Here is a 23,731-nt window from a genome sequence, read left to right as displayed (position 1 = left end):
TTTCATTAGTTTCGTGTAACATCTTCCATTAAAGGTCGTACAGTTTTCATTTCATTTGAACCAACTAAAAAGTCTGTCAGTATTAATCAAAATTATAATTATTGTTTTTTCCCTTTTTCGTTTCTTCCCTTTTTTCCTTCCTTCCTTCCTTCCTTCCTTCCTTCCTTACTTCCTTTTATATTTACTTTTTTTATTTTTAGTATTTTCACTATTTTCACTATCTAATAATGCCTCCGAGATTAGAAGAAGAAATTTCTGCCAAAGTTCTTGATGCAGAAGATCAATTCCCACTTCCTCTTGAAGAACCTTATCCTACCACAAATAAACCCGTTAAGGTTCCTTTACCTTATTATATTGATGGTGGAAAGATGATACTTAAACCATCAACTAATCGTTTTTGGAATTTTGCTAGTTGGTGCGCCATAACTTCTTGCGTTTTTATATGTAAATTTTTCTTAAATTTTTGTTCTTCAACCACCGTTTATAATAAAGAACCTTTTTTGAAAGAATTGATGGATCCTAAAAGAACTCGTCCAATTTTGACCGGTAATTTTTTTGTTTTAAAAAGAATGAATAAAATTTTTCAAACTTTAACATTATTTACTATTTATAATTATAGTCGCAAATCATTTGTCTACGTTTGTATTTCAACCCATTCTTTTTTTTAAAAAAAATCTGATCATATCCAAAATATATCCATTATCCAATTGACTAACCCATTTTTATCATTCCACCATAGGGTTGATGATCCGTTAATCTGGGGAAGTTTACCATTTGGTACTTTCCTAAGACTTTATAGAGTCCGTTGGACTCTTGGTGCTCAAGAAATATGTTTTTCTACTCCGTATGTTGAATAAAAAAAAAAAAATGTCACTTGTTTTCTATAATACCTCATCATTATTCTACAAATCAGATTTATTATTATTATTATCTTAGATTTCGTTCTAAATTTTTTTCTCTTGGTCAAGTTGTTCCAACTGTTCGAGGTGCCGGAATTTATCAACCTGCAATGAATTTTGCATTAGATAGATTGAATGAAGGAAAGTGGGTAAGTTATTATGCGTCATTAGACGGTAAAATTCCAATACCAATCATGAATAACAAATTTCTTTTTCAGGTTCACATATTTCCTGAAGGGAAAATAAATCAAACTGCTGATTTGTTGCGATTCAAATGGGGAATTGGTCGTTTATTGATGGAATCAACTAACTTACCTATAGTAGTTCCAATATGGCATAAAGGTCGGTGAATGGCGAATTTAATTTATTGCAACGTTCGTTAAAGTTAAAATATAAAAAAAATATTTCAAAGATTTTTACCTTCGAAATAAGAGTCAAATTAATTAAATTTTTAATAATCCTTTATTTAAAAAAAAAAGGTCTTGAAGAAATTATGCCAGAAGATAGAGATCGTCCATGGGTACCAAATTTCGGTAAAAAGATTATAATTGTTTATGGAAATCCTATAGATTTTAAAGATCTTTTAATTGATTATCATGAAGGTAGAGTTGATGAAGTGACAACAAGGATAAGCATTACTGATACGGTCTTTCGTGCCATGGATGAATTACAGAAAACAGCTGAATCTTTAGCTGGAAAAACAAAAAATAAAACATTATGATCGAATCATATAAACATATAGATATAATAATATATATAAAATATATTGTTTTATTTTTTATTTTTATTTTTTTTTTTAGCTAAATAAAATAGAATATATTATTACATATTTGTACAAAAAATAAATTAATTTAATTTCCTTTTTTTTTTCAACTAGATTTTTAAAAAATACTTAGAATTGTAATTTTGGTTCGATAATAAAAGAGAATCAGAATTTAATATAAATTTTCAAAAAGTTCATAGAACTTGAATTTTTGAATTGATTTTAGAATTGTAATTTTGGTTCGATAATAAAAGAGAATCAGAATTTAATAAAAATTTTCAAAGTTCAATAGAACTTGAATTTTTGAATTGATTTTAGAATTGTAATTTTGGTTCGATAATAAAAGAGAATCAGAATTTAATAAAAATTTTCAAAGTTCAATAGAACTTGAATTTTTGAATTGATTTTAGAATTGTAATTTTGGTTCGATAATAAAAGAGAATCAGAATTTAATAAAAAATTTTCAAAGTTCAATAGAACTTGAATTTCTTGAATTGATTTTCTTCATATTTTTCTTAATTAATTAATTAAAAAAAAAAAAGAAGCCCTTTCTCTTGTTAAAGTCAAAAACGAAAATTATTTTCAAAAATTCCAATAAAAAAAAAAAGGAACTTTAGAAAAAATATCAATTAATGAAATAACAAAAAAAAAAGAATCATTTTTTTTTCTAAAAAAGAAAAAAAAAGAAAAAAAATTAAGATTCAAGAAATTATCATCATTTTCTCTTTTTAAAGAAAAAAAGAATCTCGATTTCATTCATTGATTCTTTTGGATTATTTTTTTTTAATTTTAAAAAAAAAAAATTTGTCATCACATGATTTTTTAAAAAAAATCATCAAACTAAGATCAAGTTTTGTGTATATTGTTAAAAGAAAAATACTGTAAATTGAGGGATATATATATGCATATAGTTGGTAAAAAACCTGTGGATTAGCTGGATTAGCTGGATTAGTTGGATTTAGTTGTGACTTGTGATTGAAGTGATTGAAATGCAAATTTCTGCTTAATAAGAACCAAGTAACAATCGTATGGACTTTAAATCAACTCATCAACAAGATCAACTCCATTCATTCATTCATTCATTCATTCACTTTATTTTTTAAGATGTAATAATTTATTAAAATAGAAAGTTATATAGCAGATAAAAAAAAAAACGTAAGCGATAATCTATAAACCGATACTGGTAAAATTCTTGAGTAACTCCGAATTCAACCTATCTTTCTTTCATCGATTTTTAAGGGATTAACCGAAAAGAATGTAATTTTCTCACATGGTTAAAAAAAAAAAACTATTTTCCGAGAAATTTTTTTCTAAACTATAAAAAAAAAATTATTACCAATCAAAATAAAAATTCCTTTGTTTTTATTAAATTAAAATATTTATTTTTTTATTTATTATTTTTTTTTACCGTTTATCACGTTTATCAAAAAAGAATTTATTATTTGTTATTATTATGTCATTTATAATAAATGAATGGTAACATTCTTAACATGCAGGAATGCTTAAAAACTTTTTAATAGGAAAACAAAAAATAAAATTTTTTTTGTGATGATATAAACTGATACGCTGATATACATGTATATGTTATATGGAACATTGTTACATATATACATACATATTAAAAATATTTAAGTTTAATTCTCCCGCTTTAAACCAAAAATTTTCAGGGTATAGAATTTATAGATGAATTATTATAGAATTCACGAAATTCATAATAAAATTTTAAAGATAATTCATGGATTTTTTTTTTAAAATTATAGAATTTTTTTTAATCAAAAAAATGGATTATTTATTTTTTTTTAAAGATAATTCATGGATTTTTTTTTTAAATTATAGAATTTTTTTTTTAATTAAAAAATAATAAAATATTAAAGATAATTTATGGATTTTATAAAAAAATTTTAAAGATAATTCATGGATTTTTTTAATTATAGAATTTTTTTTTAAATCAAAAAAATAATAAAATTTTAAAGATAATTTATGAATTATAGAATCTTTTTTAATCAAAAAAAATAATAAAATTTTAAAGATTTATTATAAAATTCATAAATTCTTTTTCATTTTTATTGTGGATATGCTTTAATCAAAAAGTAATAAAATTTTAAAGAATTGTTATAGGATTTATGGATTTTTTTTTTAATAAAAAAAATAATAAATTTAAAAGAATTGTTATAGATTTTTTTTTAATCAAAAAATAATAAAATTTTAAGAATTGTTATAGATTTTTTAAAGAATTGTAGAATTTATGAATTTTTTTTAATTAAAAAAATAATAAATTTTTTAAATTTTTAAAGATTTATTAGAATTTATGAAATTTTTTTTTAATTAAAAAAATAATAAAATTTTTTAAAAAAAGCAATTATAAAAATTATTTATAATACTTAAAATTATTTTTTTATTTTTTATAATTTGCAGAATATATAGAATATTTATTAGATTAAATAAATATAAAATAAGTTTATATTTTTCATATATGCTATCTATATTACAATTTGCATATTTTTAGCAATAGCTTTGTAATTATAAATAGATGATTCAAAACCTTACTATTCTGCAATAAGAAAATAATTAGTATATAAAAATTAATAAAAATTATGTAAAATTAAAATTTATTATAAATTTAATATACTGAAATCTTAACATAATAAAATTTTGATATATTAGAATTGGATTTAAAATAGATTATTATAAATAATATATAATTTAGAATTGTAAATTATCATAAATAATATATAACTAATTTACTCTTAAATATATTAAAATTCTTAATATAACAGATTTTAATAAATTTTATTAATAAAATAGATAGTTTTATTATATATTTTATTTATTTATTTTATTTATTTACCTTATAGGAATTATCGCAGTTTTCAGAATTCTGTGTATATTGTGATGATTGAGTGATTATGATTGCAGGACAATTACAAGACGATTACAGGATAACATTGTCCAATTTTTGTCTGGTAATTGTTCTATAATCTAATAATTTTTTTATTAGATAATTTATAGGAGGTAGCACAATTTTGAAAAGTGCGATAATATTTAATTATTATGATAATTAATCTATATAATTACAAATACTAGTAATTTCTAAAATACTTCACTCAATTAGCAAATATTCCTAATAAGTTATTATATATTTTGTCCAAATTATTTGAGAATATTATAATTGTAATAATTTGAAATACTATAATTAAATTTGGGATTTTACTTATAATTATAGCAGTTTAAAATAATTTAAACAGCATATATAAAATTCTATTATATCAAATTTTATAAAAAATTTAATTTTACATTTTTTTTATAAAAATATATAATATAAAAAATTATAATTTATTTGTACAAGCTTCTTCTCTGGGTATCTACAAATGTATTTATTAAGGTTGCTTGTCAAACCTCTTCAAAATCCTACAATTAGTTTCATCAAAATTTTACTATAGATTTATTATAGTTTTGGCAGAGTTTCAGCAGTTTTGGCATTTATAATAAGTTTTGGCAGTTTCGCTTTTCTCCAAAGTTTTGCCAGTTTTTTAATATAACTTTAATATAGTTTTGGCAGAATTTCACTTTTCGGCAAAACACCATCTTGCCTAAACCCCTAGGTTTCAGCAAGCAACCTTAGTATTTATCATTATTTTCTATTAAATAGTTTGCCGCTTGAGCTCTTCTTTTTTTTTTCTATAATGATAAATAATTATAAAATTAAATAAAATTAACTAAATTCCCATTTCATATTAATAAAATGGTTTTACTATATAAATCTTAAAATAATTTTATTTTTATTATTAAAATTTTACTTTAAAAATTATAGGTATTATTACCGTATTTTATCAAAAATAAGCACCCCTCGAAAATAAGCACCTTCTCCTAATTTTCAAAATTTTTTGTGAAAAAGTTATATATATTACTAATAAAAATAGTATCAAAAATAAGCACCACCCTAAACTTTTCTCTCAAAATCCTTGCAAAAAAGGGGTGCTTATTTTCAATAAAATACGGTAATAGGATTTCAAATATCTTTTATTTATATTAATTAAAAATTACTTTATATTGTATTTTAGTAAATATTAAAATTAGCGAAATAAGAAAAATAAAATTATTATTATTGGATTTCTTTTATTAAAATGAATTCAGTGGTATAAATTTTATTAAATTTGGATTATTATTTAATTAAAAAACAGAGGTATATAATTTAAAATTGCTCTTTGTTTACCAAGAGGATGGGATGAATTTATATAATTATTAAATTATATGTTTAAATATCAAGTAATAAAGTTGATTTTTTTATTAATTTATATAATATTTAAAGGTAGAAATAATTAATATTATAATCAATTTCAATATCTATTGTAAACCTATTTAAAAATATTTATTAAAAAGTCAAAATTTTTATCTTTTAAATAAATTATAATAGAATTTATATTAAATATTATATTATAAAGTTACAAATCTCTTTTAGTAAGTTATAAATCACCTAAAGAATATACTTTCAAATTAGCTTTAAATTTATAAAAATTCACAAATTAATAATACATTATTTAAGAATATTTATACCAAAAAATTATTATGCATTATTTATTTAAATAAAAATTTTTACTAATTATAGTTTACCTCCCTATAGCGAATTTTGATATAATAAATCACGTGATGCTTAGCTAATAAAATATGTCAATTTTTCCTTACTATAATGAAGTAACTAATCAAATTCTTCAAATTCTTCGTTAACTTGCTATAATGAATTTGAGGTGCAGAACAGCTTCTTCGCTATATCAAGAATAGACTGTACTATTTTATTTTTATTTTTAGTTATAATTTAAATATATTCAAACAAATAATTTAATATTTTAATAAATAAATAAATTATAGAAAATTTCTAAGTTTACACGGGGTGTTTGTACATAGGTCATATAAATATAATTTTTAATAGACTAATTTTTTGTTTTTTAATTTGAAATTGAATGCTACCGACATTATACTCTTTTACTTTTTATTCTTATTATATTACAGATAAATATATGTATTTTCACCTGCTCTGCAAGTTTACTTAAGGCATTAAAGGAGGGTTTGAATGCCGTTTTTAATCTACTAATATGACCTGTGTTTAAACACCCCATATACAAATAGAAATTGCCTAAATTATATATGTTTAACTTTTTTTATTTGTATATCTGATAAAATTTATATGATAATTTATAAGAAATTATAAAATTTCATTTTTTTATTTAATTTATAGCCATGTAATAATTAATAATTTTTAGTTTAATTATATATACTGTATATTATTATATAAAATTTGAATGCATTTGCATTTTGAATGCACTTCCTTTTTTTGAAAATTTTATATAATAAAAATACTGATTATTTTATCATGCAATACTAAAGAATTTCTGATTTTTTTGAATAAACACAATTTATACCTTATACACTTATAAATAAATTTATATTATATGTATTTTTGCCTTTTTTACAATTTTACTTATTATGGTAAAAGGGGATTTAAAACTTCATTTTTGATTTATACTATGTTATCCGTCTTTAATTAATAAATAATTATAAAATAAAATTTAATAATCTGTATTTTATTATATTATTTATTAAAGTTAAATTTTACTTTTTTTAAAAATTAATAATATTAATTATTATATATTTTAAATTTTTAAAATTTTATATTATTTGAATTTTTAATTAAAATTATAATTTTTAATTTTTATTGTTATAATAATTATAAAAGTAAAATTATAATTGATATTAAATAAATTTATTGCAATAGAAAGGAGGGAAAATTACTAGAAAAATTAAAATTTATATTTATATATTAATAATACTCTAAATATTGTAATTTATTTAGAATTAATATTGATTAAAAATTTTTTTAGCAGTTTCTTTTCTTTTTATTGCAAAAAACCTATATATTTTTTAAATTTTTAAATTTTTTAAGATTTTTTTTTTTTGATTGTAACACATAAAATTTTTTAAAATTAAAATTATAAATTTTTAATAAAATTAGCTATAATAATTGTTAAAACTAATTAATTTGGTAAATTTTTAATAATACTTCTAATTTTTTTTTTTAAATGCATTAAAATTACTTATCTAATATGTAGATGTAAATATTAGATAAAATACTTTTAATTTTAATTTACCAATTTTTTAAATAATTTTATATTAAAAAATATAAATTTTTTTAAAAAAAGTAATTTAAAATAAATATTATTTTACTAATTAGTAATTCATTTATTTTAAAATTATAAATTCCATTATTTTTTTATTTTTTATAAAACTAATTAATTTTAGCAAAAATCAATTATATTTTTTTAAAAAAAATTATAATAATACAATTTTTATATATTGTAAAATTAATCTATCTATTTATTAAAAATGTAATTATAATAAAACTTTATTAATTACAACTTGCAATTTATAATCACAACTCTTAAGCACAATTATTTAAAATAGTTGAGATGTTAACTTTAATTAAAATTAAGTTAAACCTATTTAAATTATTTAATGTAAAAAATACAAATAAATTATAATAAATAAAATTTTAATAATAAACTATTATAAATGTTATAATATAATAAAACTGCATTTATAAAAATAAAAATAAAATAAAAATAAAAATAATAAAATATTATTAGTTTAAAAGAAAGAGTTTTGTTTTTTATTATATCTGTGATATCTGTAATATATTGCATATTAAGCATTTTAGGTAAAATTACATAAGTTTCTAAAATACATATAAAAAATGAAAAGAGGAGGAGTGTAATACAGGTGACAAAAAAGAGTATAATGCATTGCAGATGTAATAAATTATAAATTCCAAAAGAAAAAATAATCATATTAAATACTAATTTATAAAAAATTAGTATAATTATTATATAAATTTGTTTTTTGTTAAAAAGTTAAAAAGTTGCATTATACTTTTATTAAATGAAGATATAAGTATCACTATTCTAATACAAAACAAAAACTCATGCATTTTTTATACTATAAAAATTAATATAGATAAATAATAAATATTAAAATATATTATATAATAAATTCATAATCAAGAGTATATATACCAATTAGATATTTTTTAATAAAGTTTTAAGAATTTTTTTGGAATAATTCATCTTAGTAAAATAATCAAATGAATTATATTTATAGGTGTTGAATTATAAAAGTGGTATTTTACCTAAAATTTATTATTAAATAATGCTGATCTCTTACAAATTGGCTCTTATAAAAAGAAATATAAACCTATCAATTTATTAAATTTTTATTAAATAGCCAATACTTTGTTTAAAATTAAAAAAATTTAATTAGAATTATTGATATTTAATACTTGATGAAATTCCAATGGATTACCATTAAGTTGATTAATTATTTATCATGTAAGTAAACAAATTTGTGATTGAATTATACTATCTTTTTATAGTGTTTCCGTGTATTCTAATACCAATAGTCCAATTATCTATTTATCACACGGAATGCTGCTTTATTATTATTTTATTTTTTCTAAAAGAAAAAAAAGTATTGTCTATATATTTTTTATGAATCTTGGTTTATTAAAAGGAAAAAATACACATTATACTAGATCTATTTCTGACCAGCATTATATATAGTCAATACTAATCGGCCAGAGTTAGACCAAATTTTTAAATAAGAAATTTAAATTACGCAAAAAGTATACAATTTAGTATACAAGTAAGTTAAATAGTATTTGGTATTTTATATAATTGCATATAGCTGACTTTACCAGCTATAAACGCCTCTTGATCACAGTCCTGTCCTGATACAACAACTAATTGAATCAAATCAGAGATTACTATAGTTAATGCAACTTAATTAAAAAGAAACGAAAATAAATCTACTTACAAAAAAAATATCAACATAAACATCCAAGGAGAATGAACAGAAAAAAAAAATATATAATAATAGAAGAAGCAAGGTTACAAATGTTTCAAAGTATTACCCCATTTCAGATATAAAATAATTAGAGATGTGAGTGAGAGAATGTTTTTAAAACAAATTTGAAACCAAGCCCAAAAGAAAATATAAATAATGACATGAAAAGTGAACAACTAAAAATGCACACCACTACTCTAACCAAAAAATCAATTTTGACGACCGTGACAAAGAATTTACAAATGATGTTTTTAAAGGAAAAAAAAGAATAAAAAAGTCTATCTATTATAACCTGGATATTCAAATAATAAATAAATAAATAAATAAAAAAAGCATTTTAATGAAAATATTTAATCAGTTCATATTATATAACGTTTTGAGATGAAAACAAGTAATAATTTTTTTTTTTAAAAAAAAAACAACTTACTCGCTAATTAATAATAAATATTTATTTATTTTTTTTTTCAAGTACAGCCAAAAATTTTAGAATAAAGAAAAGATAAGTAAAACAATCTTTATTCGCGAGTTAATGGCAAACAAAAACGAATAATAAAGTTCATACGTACGTAAAAATGAAAAGATTATTAGTTGCAGCCACAGCAATCGAATTTTCGTTTGGATGCCATGAAGCGTGAAGAATTTTCTTATTAAAATCAATGGCATCAACGTTAATTTCTTCCTTTCTATTATTAGTTTTTCCACGCGAAAGCATCGACTTATTCTTTGCTGATCCGACACGCTTAGCTTTGAATGCACTCTTATCAGCTTGCAAAGCAATATCGGACAATCCCTCTCGGTCATAAATATGGAAATAATTATTGTACGAGCCAGTTAGGACATTTCTAGAATGAAAAATGAATATGAATCATTTCTTAGTCAATCTTGATAAACCTAAATATATGTGTATATATATATACATATTGAAGAATTTTCTAAAATAACTTACTGTCCATCCCCACTAAAAGTACATTCAAATTTGTCAAAAATACAATCATTTTCATAAAGATCACAAAGTTTATTTCGCAAATGATCATGAATATTGATTGTTTTCAGTGGTCGATTTTCCATAGTTATGTCCCAGATTTTCAGAGTCAAATAGTCACGCGAAAGAATATACTTTCCATCTTTGCTGAACTTAACATCAGAAATAGATGAAATAATTTCTGAGAAAAAAGATTTATTGGCAGGATCTTCTTGTTCCTCAAATACTTTGAAAATAAAGTAAATTTATAAATATTTGGCTAATTTTCATAATCATTTAGTTAAAAAAAAAAACCAGCTCACATTTTGCATGTTGATCACATAATGCCGCCGCCCTCATATCACTTAATTTTATAGTCCCTTTACTGCTACTGTACATAAACAAATTACAATGAAGAGGATGAAATTCTGCTGCGGTAATAACTTCAGTTAATTCTTCCATATTAACTGGTTTAATATCAACAATATCTAAAAAATGGCTAAAATTAAGGAACCTTAATTATTAAAAAAAAAAATGTTAAAATTAGTCATTATTTGTCCTAAAAAAGGATACTAAAACTTTGGTCGCTAATATTTAAATTCCATAAATTGATTCTTAGGTCATCCGCAGATATATACGTTTCACCATCAGAATTAATAGATATGGAATTAATATGATATGCATGAGCATTAGCATATACTTTGCGAGGAACGGCAGCAATAATTGTGTCGTGATGTGTAAGTTTCGGTAACTTCAGCTGTTGGATTCTGCCATTTTGAGGTCGTGCACCATCATTTAAATTATTTTCGGCGACAACTTTCAAAGATTTTTCAAACACTTTCCAAAGTTTGATAGTCTTGTCTGTAATGAAAGAACTAAATTTAATTTTGATTGGAATTTGATAAAATTTTCATGGTTTATTTGTATTTACCGTTGGTAGACAATAAAAAATGCGCAGCATTCTGTCGCTTGCACCATTTAATCTTGTTAATCTTTTCTTCAATTTCCAAGCTTTTCAAATAATCGAATTCAGGCTCGTGCGATTGAAATTCGGTGTAGAATTTGTATTCACAACCTTTCTTCTGAATTTCATTTAAAATTAGAGAAATTCTAGAAGAATAAAATAATAACAATTACAATGAATTACATACCCCATCGTTGCGTTCAAATAATACTACTCGTCCTCCTTTATCTCCAGTGGCAAGGTAATCACCAGTATGGTCAAATTCCACGGTCGAGATAATGTCAGCTGCATATTGGAAATATAGTTGTGAGACCTATTGAATCTCTGATGTAAAAGAGAAAGCGACATCAAAATGATTCACGATCTGGCATTTGGAGCCTATTCATAACTGCTCCACGCCAATATTTATTCTAGTAAACCTGTTTTTTATGCAACTAAACTATAGTTTCTCTACCCTACGACGATCGATTGAGAGTATTTGCAAGAAATTGATCACAATAAGTGCCAAAAAAATCAAAGAATGATCGACACGCAATCTCGGCGCTTATTTGTGAGTACATAAAATTCTCTTGCACATCAACCGAATACCATAAAAGGTAGGAAAAACTAATGTTCATCAAACACCGGTGGTTCGATCTCGGTTTGTAAGTTAAAAAGTCCAGAAGGTCAAAAGGACAATTACCTTCTGTAATGTCCTCGACCTCGCCCTTGTCACCAAAGCATTGAGCAAATTTCCAACCACTGTCCGAATCGGCCATATTAGTATAAGTGTATTACCCGTTAAAAGAAAGAAGTCGGCTTTTTTCAGATAGGAAGGAAAAAATAATCAAGCAAGAAGACGTCTTTTTGGAGGAACGTGCGCGACCAGATATATGCCAGGCGTTAAGATAGTTGGATGTCTACTGACGGATGGATGGAGGTCGTCAACACAGTCGTTCGTATTTTCGAGTTTTGTTCGGGCGTGTTGGATATCGTTGAATTTTAAGTGTGCAGATTTTAAAGTCACACTAAGAACATGGATATCACGCACCGTCGCACCCACATTTCACATGATATTTATCTCACATCGTTGTGACGTATAGCAGAACTCTATATAAAGATTAAAAAGATTGTAATAGTGTTACTGCTAACAGTGCTACATAAACGATTGAGCAATTGTGGCCGATTTTAACATCAGTTCGCGTGTTCATATAAATGTTTGATCAAAAAGTGAATTATTTAATTATCTTAACCATAAAGAGCATATATTAAAAACCGGGTATTTTTATTGGGAAATTAGCTAGCCAATGAAGGAAGTATCTATTTCATCTATGTTTCTATCTTTCAGCTCTATTTTATGTAGCACGCATGCCAAGTATTTTGAACTGAAAGTCATGTGCATAATGTGAAAAAATTTGGATATCATATTACTCGTAAATATCAAATTGCTATGTTTTCATATCACTTTTTACCTATTTAGTAATAATCAAATCTAGGCCAAAAAGTAGGATTTTCATTAAGATTTTGATATGTTGTTACATTTGATACGAAATATCCGCTCAATAACATCATTTAAATTTGGAACCATTAAAGCAAATTCAACTTGTTACGATTATTGAGAGTTACATTTGGATCTAATATTCTTAACATAAGTAGATTTCGGAAATCTATCTTTTAAACTTTTAATAGTTGATTGCACAAATTTTAATAATGATTATGAAATAAAGGAAATTTATAATACCATAAAATTATTTATCAAAATTAAAATTGAAACTTACTTGACAAAAAATTATAATGTGGTTAGGATTAATTACCGCCGATAATTCATAACCTGATTGGAAATTAAAATTTTAGAATAAAATTTGTATTTGTATCCTTTGCTGAATTAATGCTAAATGAATATTATTAAGAATTATGGATTTCCGCTACCCATCTTATTCAACAAACAATATTGTATTAATAGAATTTGAAAAAAAAGTATCGGTTTTTAACAATCTGTTAAAATAAAGAACTTACTTGGCTTCTATACAATATTAATTTGGATATCACAAAGGTTAAACAAGAATTTCATCTTAATAAAGTAGACGATCCTACATATTATGTTTAATAATTAATATAGTTGTTGGCAAAAAAATAAACACAAACCTGATATATACTCTTGCAAGCAATCTTGTGAATCGATTGCTTCAAGTAATGATTCTACAGATGTCATTCCCAAATGGTATAAAATTGTAATATAATAAATTAATAATTGTGTTTTTGATACTCAATTGCTTACACCTACTGATAAACTCAAATAAGATTTGGACTCTAATATTTCACGTCCACTAACTTAATTTGGATATGTAACAAATTGTAGTTAAATTGGTGGTCGAAAGAAATATCACTAACCATAGAGGCAGGATTTTCTCTTGATAATTAACCAAACTAGCTAAATCAGGATAAGTATGAATATTGAATAATAATATTTTTATGAAGTTACAATCAATTTTCCACTTCCGATTTATACTTTCTCTGGGCTAGATCTTTTAGCAGATTCTAATGCATGTCGTTGTCCAAATCTATTTACTATTTGATAAATTTTTTTTTAAGTAAAATTTCGTCTGGATCTTGATTCGTTTTGGTAAAAAATATCTTTTTTTTGTACTTTCATTATTGCAAGGACGACGTCCAGAAGGAAATGAATTTAAATTTGGCATTGATGTGAGAATTTGGATCGGTTAAACAAATAGGAGGGAAAAAATCCGTGCTATAGTAGTAACGAACACTAAGAATGTGTCATAAAAAAGAGTTAATAAACTGATATACCTTGGTCGCTTGACAGTACAGCTAACTAATCCAGAATATTATTTTTTACCTCAATATTGAGTTAATCGAGTTAACCATATTCAAAATCAATTCTCTTGGCGTAATTTATCATCCTTCCTTTTACAGACATTGTTCTTAAAAATAAATCCATATAATACCATAATCCATGATTTTTCTAATTAAATTATTCGAGTAGAAATTTCGATAGCTTTGGGACCTGAAAAGAAAAAAGTTGGAAAAGAACGATTATAACGTGTCACAAGATGTGCATAATCTTGTACTACATACTGTTTAGTGTATGCTTGTGACGTCACATGTACATTAACTTTTTCATTAAATTAAAGTTTAATTTTTTCCGATAAACTTAAGGTTAATAGAACGCTAAAAAAGATAAGCAACATAGACAATGAAAATTATAGTGTATGATATAAACAGATGGAACTCTGATTGATTGAAATTTATAACTTTACATTTCCAACAAGAGTGAGTATTTCCAAAGGAAAGAGCTGATCATACATATTAGCTGGCCATGTGCATAACTGGTAAAACTTCGACGTAGATTCGATCTATCTTACTGTTCCTAATATAGTTTATTCTGTATCCACGCAATCACGCAACAAGGTTTCATCCACATAGAGCTTATATTACACGTAAATATATAAAAAAATTTGCAATTTCAACGAAAGCTTTTCTTTTTCATTACTTTATTGTTTATAATTAACAATTTAGATTTGTAATTTCCCAATATAATTATAAAAAATATTAATGTAACAATGAAAAGAACAAATAGGTATCTATAGTTTTTGTAAAATAAAAATTTTATGAGAATAAAAACTTATAGCCCGTTTGTTGTAATTGTTGTCGTAACATGTTGAAGGATTATGATCTGTGCTTAGTGTGGACAATTTACCTTCATTCATATGGAAAGAGCGGTTGTTTCACATATCTTCTTTTATAATTAACATCATCGTTAATTTCTAGACTTGTTAAATTAGAAATATTTGAACTTTATGTGATATTGTGATCCTTTTGAACATCATTATCATTATGGCATTATGCACTAACACGTGATTGCGACTGTGTAACGAACGGCATGTGACAAATAAGTATATTAAGTCACGTGAGATCTTATATGATCGTACCACAATCTATTTATAATGGATTGTTCTTGATTTATTATTTTATTCTACTTTTTTTTTGTGATAATACAAAGAATCAACAGACTGAATCTAATGTTACCGCTGAGCAATATTATTATAAATTACGGTAAAAATTATGAGAACAACACTTTACATGATATAATTTTTACTCAATAAAGTTAACTTTATTTTCAAGATTCCAAAATTTTTCGTTGAATTAGTGAATAATATTCATTATTCGACTTCATCAGCTTCTGGATCAGTATCTTCATCACCAGAAACTTCAGCATTCTCTTTCTCTACACGTGCCATAAGCGCTGCAAGTTCAAGATCATCTGTTTCACTAACAGCTCTTGGCTTATTAATAATCATAATTATTAGTTATTAAATTTTAAGACCAATAATAAACAAAAAAAAAAGTTATCTTAATATAAACCTTCATTTTAACTGTTAATGTGCCCCCAGATTTTTCAATACCGTCTCGAACAGTTTCAATTGCTTTTCCTAATAATTCAATTCCCATATTTTTATCAAGTGCATTGGTAATCATGACATACAGCGGAGGAGCTACTAGTTTAACCTAGAAAGCAAAGTTAAGATAAATAAGAGGATATAATTGATGATACCTTTGAAATTTTACCTTAATTTGGATATCCCCTGTTTCACATGCTTCTCCAGCTTTAAGTGCAGATTTAATAGCATCGATACCATCATAACCAAAGCAAGTAACTTCGATATCTGTTCATAGAGAAACTGTTAGAGACTCTACTGATAAGAAGAATACGTTAAAAAAAAAAAAAATACAAACCAGCTCGAATTTTAATAGGTTGTGGTGTCAATCGCCTTTTTATATTATTTAACAATTCTTCACTGATTTCAGGAGTTATCTCGAGACCTTCAAAAACTTTTTCAGGCTCTCTTAACGAATAAAATAAATTAATATAATATAGTCTAATCAATTGTACTTATAATAACAATATAATAACTTACGTGATTGCCAGTTTGAATGCTTCGTATGCATGACCATATTTTTTGTATAATGGCCATCCAATCTTTTGATAAAGATCTTCAAGTACAAGGTTTTGCTTTTCGGCAACATGTCGCATTATACTGTGAACCTGTCAATAATGGTGATTAGTTAATTACTTTAAAATAGAATAAGAAAATTACAAAACGATACGAAACTGCTTTAGACTTGTTAAATTTCTCTTCAGCTTTGGCAACATCTTCCGGAGAAACTCGACGTTTAGATAAATCAATATAACCTAATCAAGAGATATTTATTAATTAAGATGTTTAATAAATAAAATATAATTAAATGATTAGGATAAGTTTACCTTTATCTTTATCCACCCTCAATACTACTACAACTTCATTTCTGCCAACCCGAATAAGTTTTTGAATACTACGAATACGCCTTCTAGACAATTCGGATAATAGTATCATACCTTCAATATTATCGTATTCTAGCTAAATAATAAAAATTAGTTAATTAATTGAGAATAATACAAAAAATTACAAGAATACGAATACAATACCAGCTTGACATAAGCTCCCATTTCTGCGATTTGGCGAACATTGACCATAACCAGATCTTCTTTCTCAGGGAACCTTTCCTCATACATGCGGCATTGAAATTGCTGTGGATTTGACATTGTGATTAAAAGCTATGTTACTGATACAGTCAGGTTAATTTTTAATCAAAAAAAAAAATTTTTTGGATGACTCATAATTGACCCATCGGTTACACAACCGATCTCCGACTTTGACCAAAAAAAAAAGGGATTGCTTTTGCTGCGATTATCTCTACATAGTAATTCTATATGTGGAGGTCGTCTAAAGCAGATCTTCCCCAGTGTCGCCCCAAGATTTTTCGCCCCCACGTGACCTGCATAAAATGTCACCCCGCGTCACACCTCACCGTTTTCATTTTTTCATAAGTATTCTGGGGACTAAGAAAATTTTTAGTGGTGAAAAGAATTTTTTCACTCCCCTTAAACATCACCGGTCACGTGGGGGTGGAATTTTACTTAGAAATCTTGGGGTAAATCTAAAGCAGAGGCAAATCACGTGATTCGTTATAATTTTGATTAGATTAATTTTTTATAAGCAAAGATTAATATAAACTTTAAAATCATAAAATAAGTGTATTTTAATCTGCTTTGCAAGTTCACTTAAGGAAAAAAAGTGGATTTTGAATATTGTTTTTGACTTTACATATGAATGAACAAAACTTTGCCAATTATATCTAAAAATGGATAACAAAAATGAAAAAAGTCAAATAAATCAAAAACATGATTCAAAACCCTACTCTGCGCTCTAAGTAAACTTGCAGAGCAGGCAAAAATACATTTAGCATGTATGTTTAAAATGGTTGTATATATGGTAAAAAGATTTATTTATAAAAAACAATTTTTTTCAGAGTTACGTGATTTGCCCTTACTTTAGACATTCTCTATATGTGGCAATATGAGCACAATACAAACATACTGTAATAACTGTATATTTAAAATAGTAGAGAATTTTTCAATCGAATTCTTTTTCATCATGAAAAAAAAAAGTTTTTTAACCATTTATAGAATTATCCAAAACTTTTATAATGAACCACTTAATTCATTTTTTCTCTAAAGATTCATATGCAGTCATACTGTCATACAACTGTCATATACAAAGATTATTATTGATCAGTAGTACAGATGGTGGCCTAAATGATCTGGCCACTTTTCAATGCAAAAAAATTTACATACATATTATATATTAAAGATAAAATTTTAAGCCAAATATAATTATTACATTTTTATTTATTAATTTAAACAAAAATTTAATAATAAATTCTATCACTATTTGCAATAATGGCTTATCAATACTGAGATAGTATGCTATTAATTAATTTTTTATAATATTCTAGAAAAATATTTTTCCATATGATTTCAATGTTCTTTCTAAGTACTTTAACATAAAATTTAATAAGATAGTAGTAAGTATAATATTGTATAAGTCTTACAGAACAATATTTTTTATAATTATAGGTTCTATGCAAATGTAATTATTATGCAAGTTTTTAAAGCTTTGTAAGTTCATATAATTTAAATTTAAAAATCATTCAATAATTGGATTTTCATAATTTTAGATTTATTATATTTGTCTCATTAAGAGGATTAGAATTATAAAAATTTTGTATTTGTACTTTGTAGGATTCAATCTTTGGCATGTAATTACACCTTAAAAGTCTAAATATTAAATTTGGAAATTTTTTATAATATTTTTTGTTTTTAATAATTGGATTTTAATAATTATTGGCTCATTAGATTCGCCTTATTGAGACGATTCAGATGGTGGTAAATTCATAATTATCTGATCGATATTGACCGAATTACAATATTTTTAATCTTATAAATTTTGTTATTGTGTAATTGTAAAAATTTATGCAGTAAATGGTTCCATATTTCCAAAAAAATTCTGAAATTTTATAAAGGAATTGAAGTATGGAAATTTATTTATTGCTATTATTAATACAAAATTAAATATTTTTTATATTATGCTAACATGTAATGATCTGTATAATTTTGGCAAAATTAATTGGCTGAATCATTTAGGCCACCATCTGTAATTCTGGCCAAATTATAATTTTGGCCAGAATTATAAAATGGCTATGCTGATCATATCCTTTTTTGGTGATAGCCATTCCACAAATTTTACTTTTTCTAAAAAATGAAAATTTCCTTTTTGGAATTTATGTAACAATCAATTTTCTAAATGGAAATTATAATTCTGGTTAAAATTTATAATTTAGCTAGAATTATACTGATTTAAATTGGATGGTCCATTATTTTTGCAAATAGCTGTAAAACTAAAAGTTTTTAATTAATTGCTATAAAAATATTAAGTGTAATAAAAAATGAAGATTTTTAACAATAAAATTAAATTTTTAATATAATAATTCTAGAGTATTCTTTTTAGATTATTATACTTACTTTTTTGCAAAAAGTTTGAAAAAAAAAAATGCTTTGCTTTTTTGAAAAAGTCTTTTAGCTTTATAAAAATTCTAATTATTTAGAAATGTGATTTAACATAACTTTAACTTTGCATTTTAAAATTTTTACTACTTTTAGGTAGCCTATTATAACTAAATAATATAATATATTATTTAGTTATAATTAGCTTAGATTAGGTTATTTAATATAAAATAATCTAAATATAACTAAATAATCCAAATAATCTAAATATAATTAGATAAACTAAATATAACTAAATAATTTAAATATAATAAATAATCTAAAGTTAATAATTTGGATATGATTAAATAATCTAATTACAGTCATTTTTAAAATAGTTGATGCTATTTATTTATAATTAAATATTCGAATACCAATATTTGTCCATTATTTATCTAGTTTTCATTTGGTTTTCAGTTTTTCATTTTTTTTCATTTAAACATAACAGCATCAACTATTTTGAAAATAGCGATAAATAATTAAATAACTTAAATGTGATAATTTTTTATATCTTCTTATTTTTCCTATTATATTCCTTACCTTTGAAATCACTTTTCCATACCTTTTTCCTATTTATTATTTGTGATCATATGGTTAAATAACTGAAATATAATTATAACCAAATAATTTAAATATGCCTATTTTTGTTATGTGTTATGTATTGATAAATATTTTTTATTATAATTTGTGCTGGTAAAAGAGGACCCGTCTACTATTAAGATATGTCCGGTAGAAATTTCACTTTCATATGAAATCTTACCTTAGGATTTGCTTAAATTCTATTGGTTAATTAACTAAAATTCTTTCTATTATTTTTTGCATCAAATAATTGGATGTACAATCTAGTTATTGCCAAACTGGGAGTGCATCAAGAAAAAAATCACGTGTTCTGAAATGAAACACCGATCACTTGTTAAAAAAAAATTCTCGTAATACACATAGATGTCTGTATAATGCAATAAAATAGTAAAGTGATGAAATGTTGATATAACTTTTTTTTATTGATCCGATGTAAAAATGCCCTGCCAATATTACAAATTATAAAGCATAAAAAAAAAATATATATAGAAAAAAAAATTTTTTGCATATCAATAATTGCATTTTTATTATCGGAGATTTCTATTCGCACCCTCACATCACATCCGCACACAAAATATACAAGACTATGTGAGTAAACTAATAAATTTTTTGATTACACGAGCTAAATAATACAAGATTTTTTTTTTGCAAATTGCTTAATAGTAAACAAAAAAAAATTTAGTTTCACTTGATTTTTTTTGCTTATATTTGCGAAGACAGATAAGTGACCGACCGCATCACGAAGATCTGATCATCAGATTTACCCGCGCAAATCGTTAATTATGTGCTAGAACTTTCCGGAAAAATAAACTTGCAGTATACACTGCGGATGTTACATGTGTAAATAATGTCGAGACAAGTTCAGGAATCGCATTCACATCGCTTATGTATAACTTCATTTTAAATTTGTGTAACCTTGAAGAGATTTACCACCATATCAATTTCGGGTGGTAATATTAGACATGCAGAAGATACCAAATTGGTAAAAAAAGCGCGTGAGTTTAATACTTTTTTCTTCTATATAAATTATCTAATTTTAATTTTTTGTTAAAAATAGATGTAGTGTAGTAGATAATCGTTTTGAAAAGAGTAAAAAAAAATAAAGAGTAAAAAAAAATTACAACGTAACATCATTGATTATATTGATACATGAAATTCGGACAGGTTGTCAAGTTGTCAATCAGGCACAAATATTGTTAGTTACATCAGTTCTTGAAGTTCTTGAGGAATAATTTAACCGTGGTCACGATTAATGATCAGTAGCCCCGAGATGAGCGTATCGAGTGACTGATCAGATTTTTAATAATTTTCCAATCTGTAGAAGTTTGTGTTGTTCTGATAGTCTTATCAATAGCAGCCGGGGACGAGAAGCGGGTAGTGTAGGTTCTTTGAGTGATTTTTTTAAAGGGGCTTTCGTATTGACAGCAAAATAGCGAATGTTCCAGAGATGCTAAACAGGCCTCAGTATATATCTTGATTTTTAGTGGTCCATGGTCTCAAAATGATGCATCAAATTATACTTATCCTTAGCTTTTGTAACTTCACTGATGCACTTATTGAGGAAATGGCTCGCTCATGCCTCAATTTAAAATTTCTTGATTTGGAGGGTGTAATGATATTAGTAAAAAAGCTGTAGATCGGCTCGATTCACTTGATCTAGAAATCCATATCAAGAATTTCGAGGAAAACAGCTGGTCTGATTTAGATTCATCTGGAACAGAGTCTGAAACTGATTCGGATTTTATAACCGCATTTGAAGATTATATCAGACAGCCCAGTATTGATGCAGGTTCAGATTTAATGATTATAACAGAAATACAGCAAATTGTTTATTGTTTAGGATTAATGATCATCCAATCGGTCTATTTTTAGGTGAAGAAGGTGAAGAAATAGTTTTTTTAAAGCGAGAAGTAAGTTAAATTTTATTTGAAGCTTTTTTTAACTATCTTCCAGTCTAAAGCCTGTGAGATATTGTTTAAGGAAATTAACTAAATAATACTTGTAAAGTTAAAGCCATCGTTGTAAGAGTACTTTAAAAAAAAATTTATTAAATTACATTAAAAAGTATTGCAAATCACATACTTTTTGAGGGAAAAAAATTCATCCTGCTTTGGCGATTATTTCTTCTTGCTTACTTTTTTCTTGATTGTTTCATCTCCGACAAATATACCCTTCTGATTATATGGCTCAGGTGGTTTGTGTTTTCTTATATTTGCAGCAAATTGAAATACTCTTTGCTTATCAGTTCCACTTAATATAACCTTCGTTGGACTAGGTGTGATACATTTAATGTCATCAGGAACATCCATTATGACAGGATGAGCATATCCAATTCTAAGAACAAGCTTATCATCTTCCATGTTAGCCCTGTAACCTACTCCAGAAAATCTCACTAACACTCTATAACCTTCACTAACACCAATAACACAATTATTAATTAATGCTCTTGTTGTTCCCCACATTTGTCTTTGCTGTTTTATAGTTTTATCCCTAACTTCTACGCTAAGTTTTTTATCCTGATCGCTATCGTCTACGAACACACTTTCGTCTGAAGATTTGTCCTTACTGGTGTTTTTATCATTTTTTTTCGAATCGTTAAAATTAAGTTTTACATAAGGTTTAATAGGCATAGAATGAGTACCTAAAGGCCCTGATATTGTTAATGTTGTAGAAAAAAGATCTGCTTGGATTTGTGTTTGAGTAATTGGAGTTGGATCATGTGTAATAGTAACTTCAGATGGATAAGTTATTGGTTTACGTCCAATTTGCGAAGAAAGTGATTGAGTTGTGGACAGAAACCTTGGAAGGATTTGAGATTGAAAAAAATTATATCTATAGTCATTTTTTACTGATAAAGAGACGCATGTAATAAGTGTAGATTTTATATTATTTAAAGAAATTTTCAGAGTTAACATTTTAAAGACCGATGTAGAACATTATTTTATTATTGATTATCAATGTAGAGAATCTACCAGTAGTCACGTGCCTTGACATAACACGTGTCTTCCTTTTGTTAAATTTAGGTTCGGTATTTCCGTTTTTAATCTTATTTTAGAACACCTCATAGTGATTTTCATCAATATTCTAAGATATTCTAAATCTAATTTCCCTGCAATATTTATGAGATAATAAATTATTTATTTATAATTTAAATTAATTAATTAATTAGAAATATTATAAGGCTATAATTATTATATGCGAACTAATAAGATAAGAACAAAAAAAAAAAAATTTTTTTCTTCTAATTGGTATCTACAATACTATTTGGATATTTGAATTGTTACAACAAAGTAAATAACTTTCAATGTCGAAAAGTGGAGCAAAGCAAAGCGATCAAAAAACTTTAAGACAAATTAAGTTATTTTTTAACTCAATTCATCCATTATAAATAAATTTTACAAGACAATATTTTCTAATTTATTTTGTGACATCATATTTTATAAAGAAAATTGGCAAATTTCCCAAAAAAAGACATCTTTAAATAAAATTGTAGAAGTTCTAATTTTAAAAAAAATCTATTTGTTTGTTTGATTTCAAACATGCAGCTCCTTACATATAAAATATATAATATAATTTTGTGTACGTCTATCTTTTTTTTTTTTATTAATGCGTAATGTGTTGAAGAACTTATTAGGTAAAGGCAGTTTTTCGTGTACCAATCGAAGTATTGTAATACACTTATTTCCAAAAATGTACATGAACCTTAATTAGTATGGAATTTGAAGTACAAGTAGGTATCATCATATTGTTATAG

General features: G+C 24.7%; 5 protein-coding genes across 6 annotated transcripts; 2 read left to right on the top strand and 3 right to left on the bottom strand.

Moving 5' to 3' along the window:
• Nucleotides 1-106: 106 nt before the first annotated feature.
• On the top strand, nucleotides 107-1,620 carry OCT59_019754 (uncharacterized protein; the record flags this gene model as incomplete). Its single annotated transcript, XM_025319279.2, has 6 exons — nucleotides 107-546; nucleotides 620-638; nucleotides 740-844; nucleotides 937-1,048; nucleotides 1,118-1,241; nucleotides 1,379-1,620. Exons 1-6 carry the CDS (start codon nucleotides 228-230, stop codon nucleotides 1,618-1,620), a joined length of 921 nt encoding a protein of 306 aa, XP_025174226.1. The 5' UTR covers nucleotides 107-227.
• A 7,577-nt stretch (nucleotides 1,621-9,197) lies between these two features.
• On the bottom strand, nucleotides 9,198-13,197 carry OCT59_019753. Of its 2 annotated transcripts, XM_066143766.1 has the most exons (9): nucleotides 12,160-13,197; nucleotides 11,665-11,762; nucleotides 11,445-11,595; nucleotides 11,087-11,374; nucleotides 10,837-11,001; nucleotides 10,499-10,760; nucleotides 10,119-10,394; nucleotides 9,980-9,982; nucleotides 9,198-9,844 (listed from the first exon to the last, which is right to left on the bottom strand). In XM_066143766.1, the coding sequence occupies exons 1-9, from the start codon at nucleotides 12,233-12,235 to the stop codon at nucleotides 9,838-9,840; spliced, it is 1,326 nt and encodes a 441-aa protein (XP_066005486.1). In that variant the 5' UTR covers nucleotides 12,236-13,197; the 3' UTR covers nucleotides 9,198-9,837. The 2 variants fall into 2 exon arrangements, with proteins under 2 accessions (XP_066005486.1, XP_066005487.1); XM_066143767.1 differs by having other exon boundaries at nucleotides 9,211-9,844; nucleotides 9,980-10,394.
• A 2,221-nt stretch (nucleotides 13,198-15,418) lies between these two features.
• On the bottom strand, nucleotides 15,419-17,101 carry OCT59_019752 (uncharacterized protein). The gene is made up of 8 exons (XM_025319281.2): nucleotides 16,942-17,101; nucleotides 16,741-16,873; nucleotides 16,589-16,668; nucleotides 16,394-16,521; nucleotides 16,212-16,321; nucleotides 16,044-16,141; nucleotides 15,840-15,983; nucleotides 15,419-15,760 (listed from the first exon to the last, which is right to left on the bottom strand). The coding sequence occupies exons 1-8, from the start codon at nucleotides 17,056-17,058 to the stop codon at nucleotides 15,638-15,640; spliced, it is 933 nt and encodes a 310-aa protein (XP_025174228.1). The 5' UTR covers nucleotides 17,059-17,101; the 3' UTR covers nucleotides 15,419-15,637.
• Nucleotides 17,102-21,424: 4,323 nt separating this feature from the next.
• On the top strand, nucleotides 21,425-22,029 carry OCT59_019751 (uncharacterized protein; the record flags this gene model as incomplete). The annotated part of the gene is made up of 3 exons (XM_066143765.1): nucleotides 21,425-21,441; nucleotides 21,600-21,766; nucleotides 21,850-22,029. The coding sequence occupies 3 exons, from the start codon at nucleotides 21,425-21,427 to the stop codon at nucleotides 21,894-21,896; spliced, it is 231 nt and encodes a 76-aa protein (XP_066005485.1). The 3' UTR covers nucleotides 21,897-22,029.
• On the bottom strand, nucleotides 21,819-22,908 carry OCT59_019750 (mitochondrial 54S ribosomal uL6m domain-containing protein). Its single transcript, XM_025319282.2, has one exon. The coding sequence runs from the start codon at nucleotides 22,890-22,892 to the stop codon at nucleotides 22,095-22,097; it is 798 nt and encodes a 265-aa protein (XP_025174229.2). The 5' UTR covers nucleotides 22,893-22,908; the 3' UTR covers nucleotides 21,819-22,094.
• Between the last annotated feature and the right edge of the window lie 823 nt (nucleotides 22,909-23,731).

This window comes from Rhizophagus irregularis, chromosome 29, assembly GCF_026210795.1.
Source record: "Rhizophagus irregularis chromosome 29, complete sequence".
Lineage (NCBI taxonomy): Eukaryota > Fungi > Glomeromycota > Glomeromycetes > Glomerales > Glomeraceae > Rhizophagus > Rhizophagus irregularis.
The sequence above is the reverse complement of the archived record's forward strand: the minus strand, read 5'-3'. Positions and strand labels throughout refer to the sequence as shown.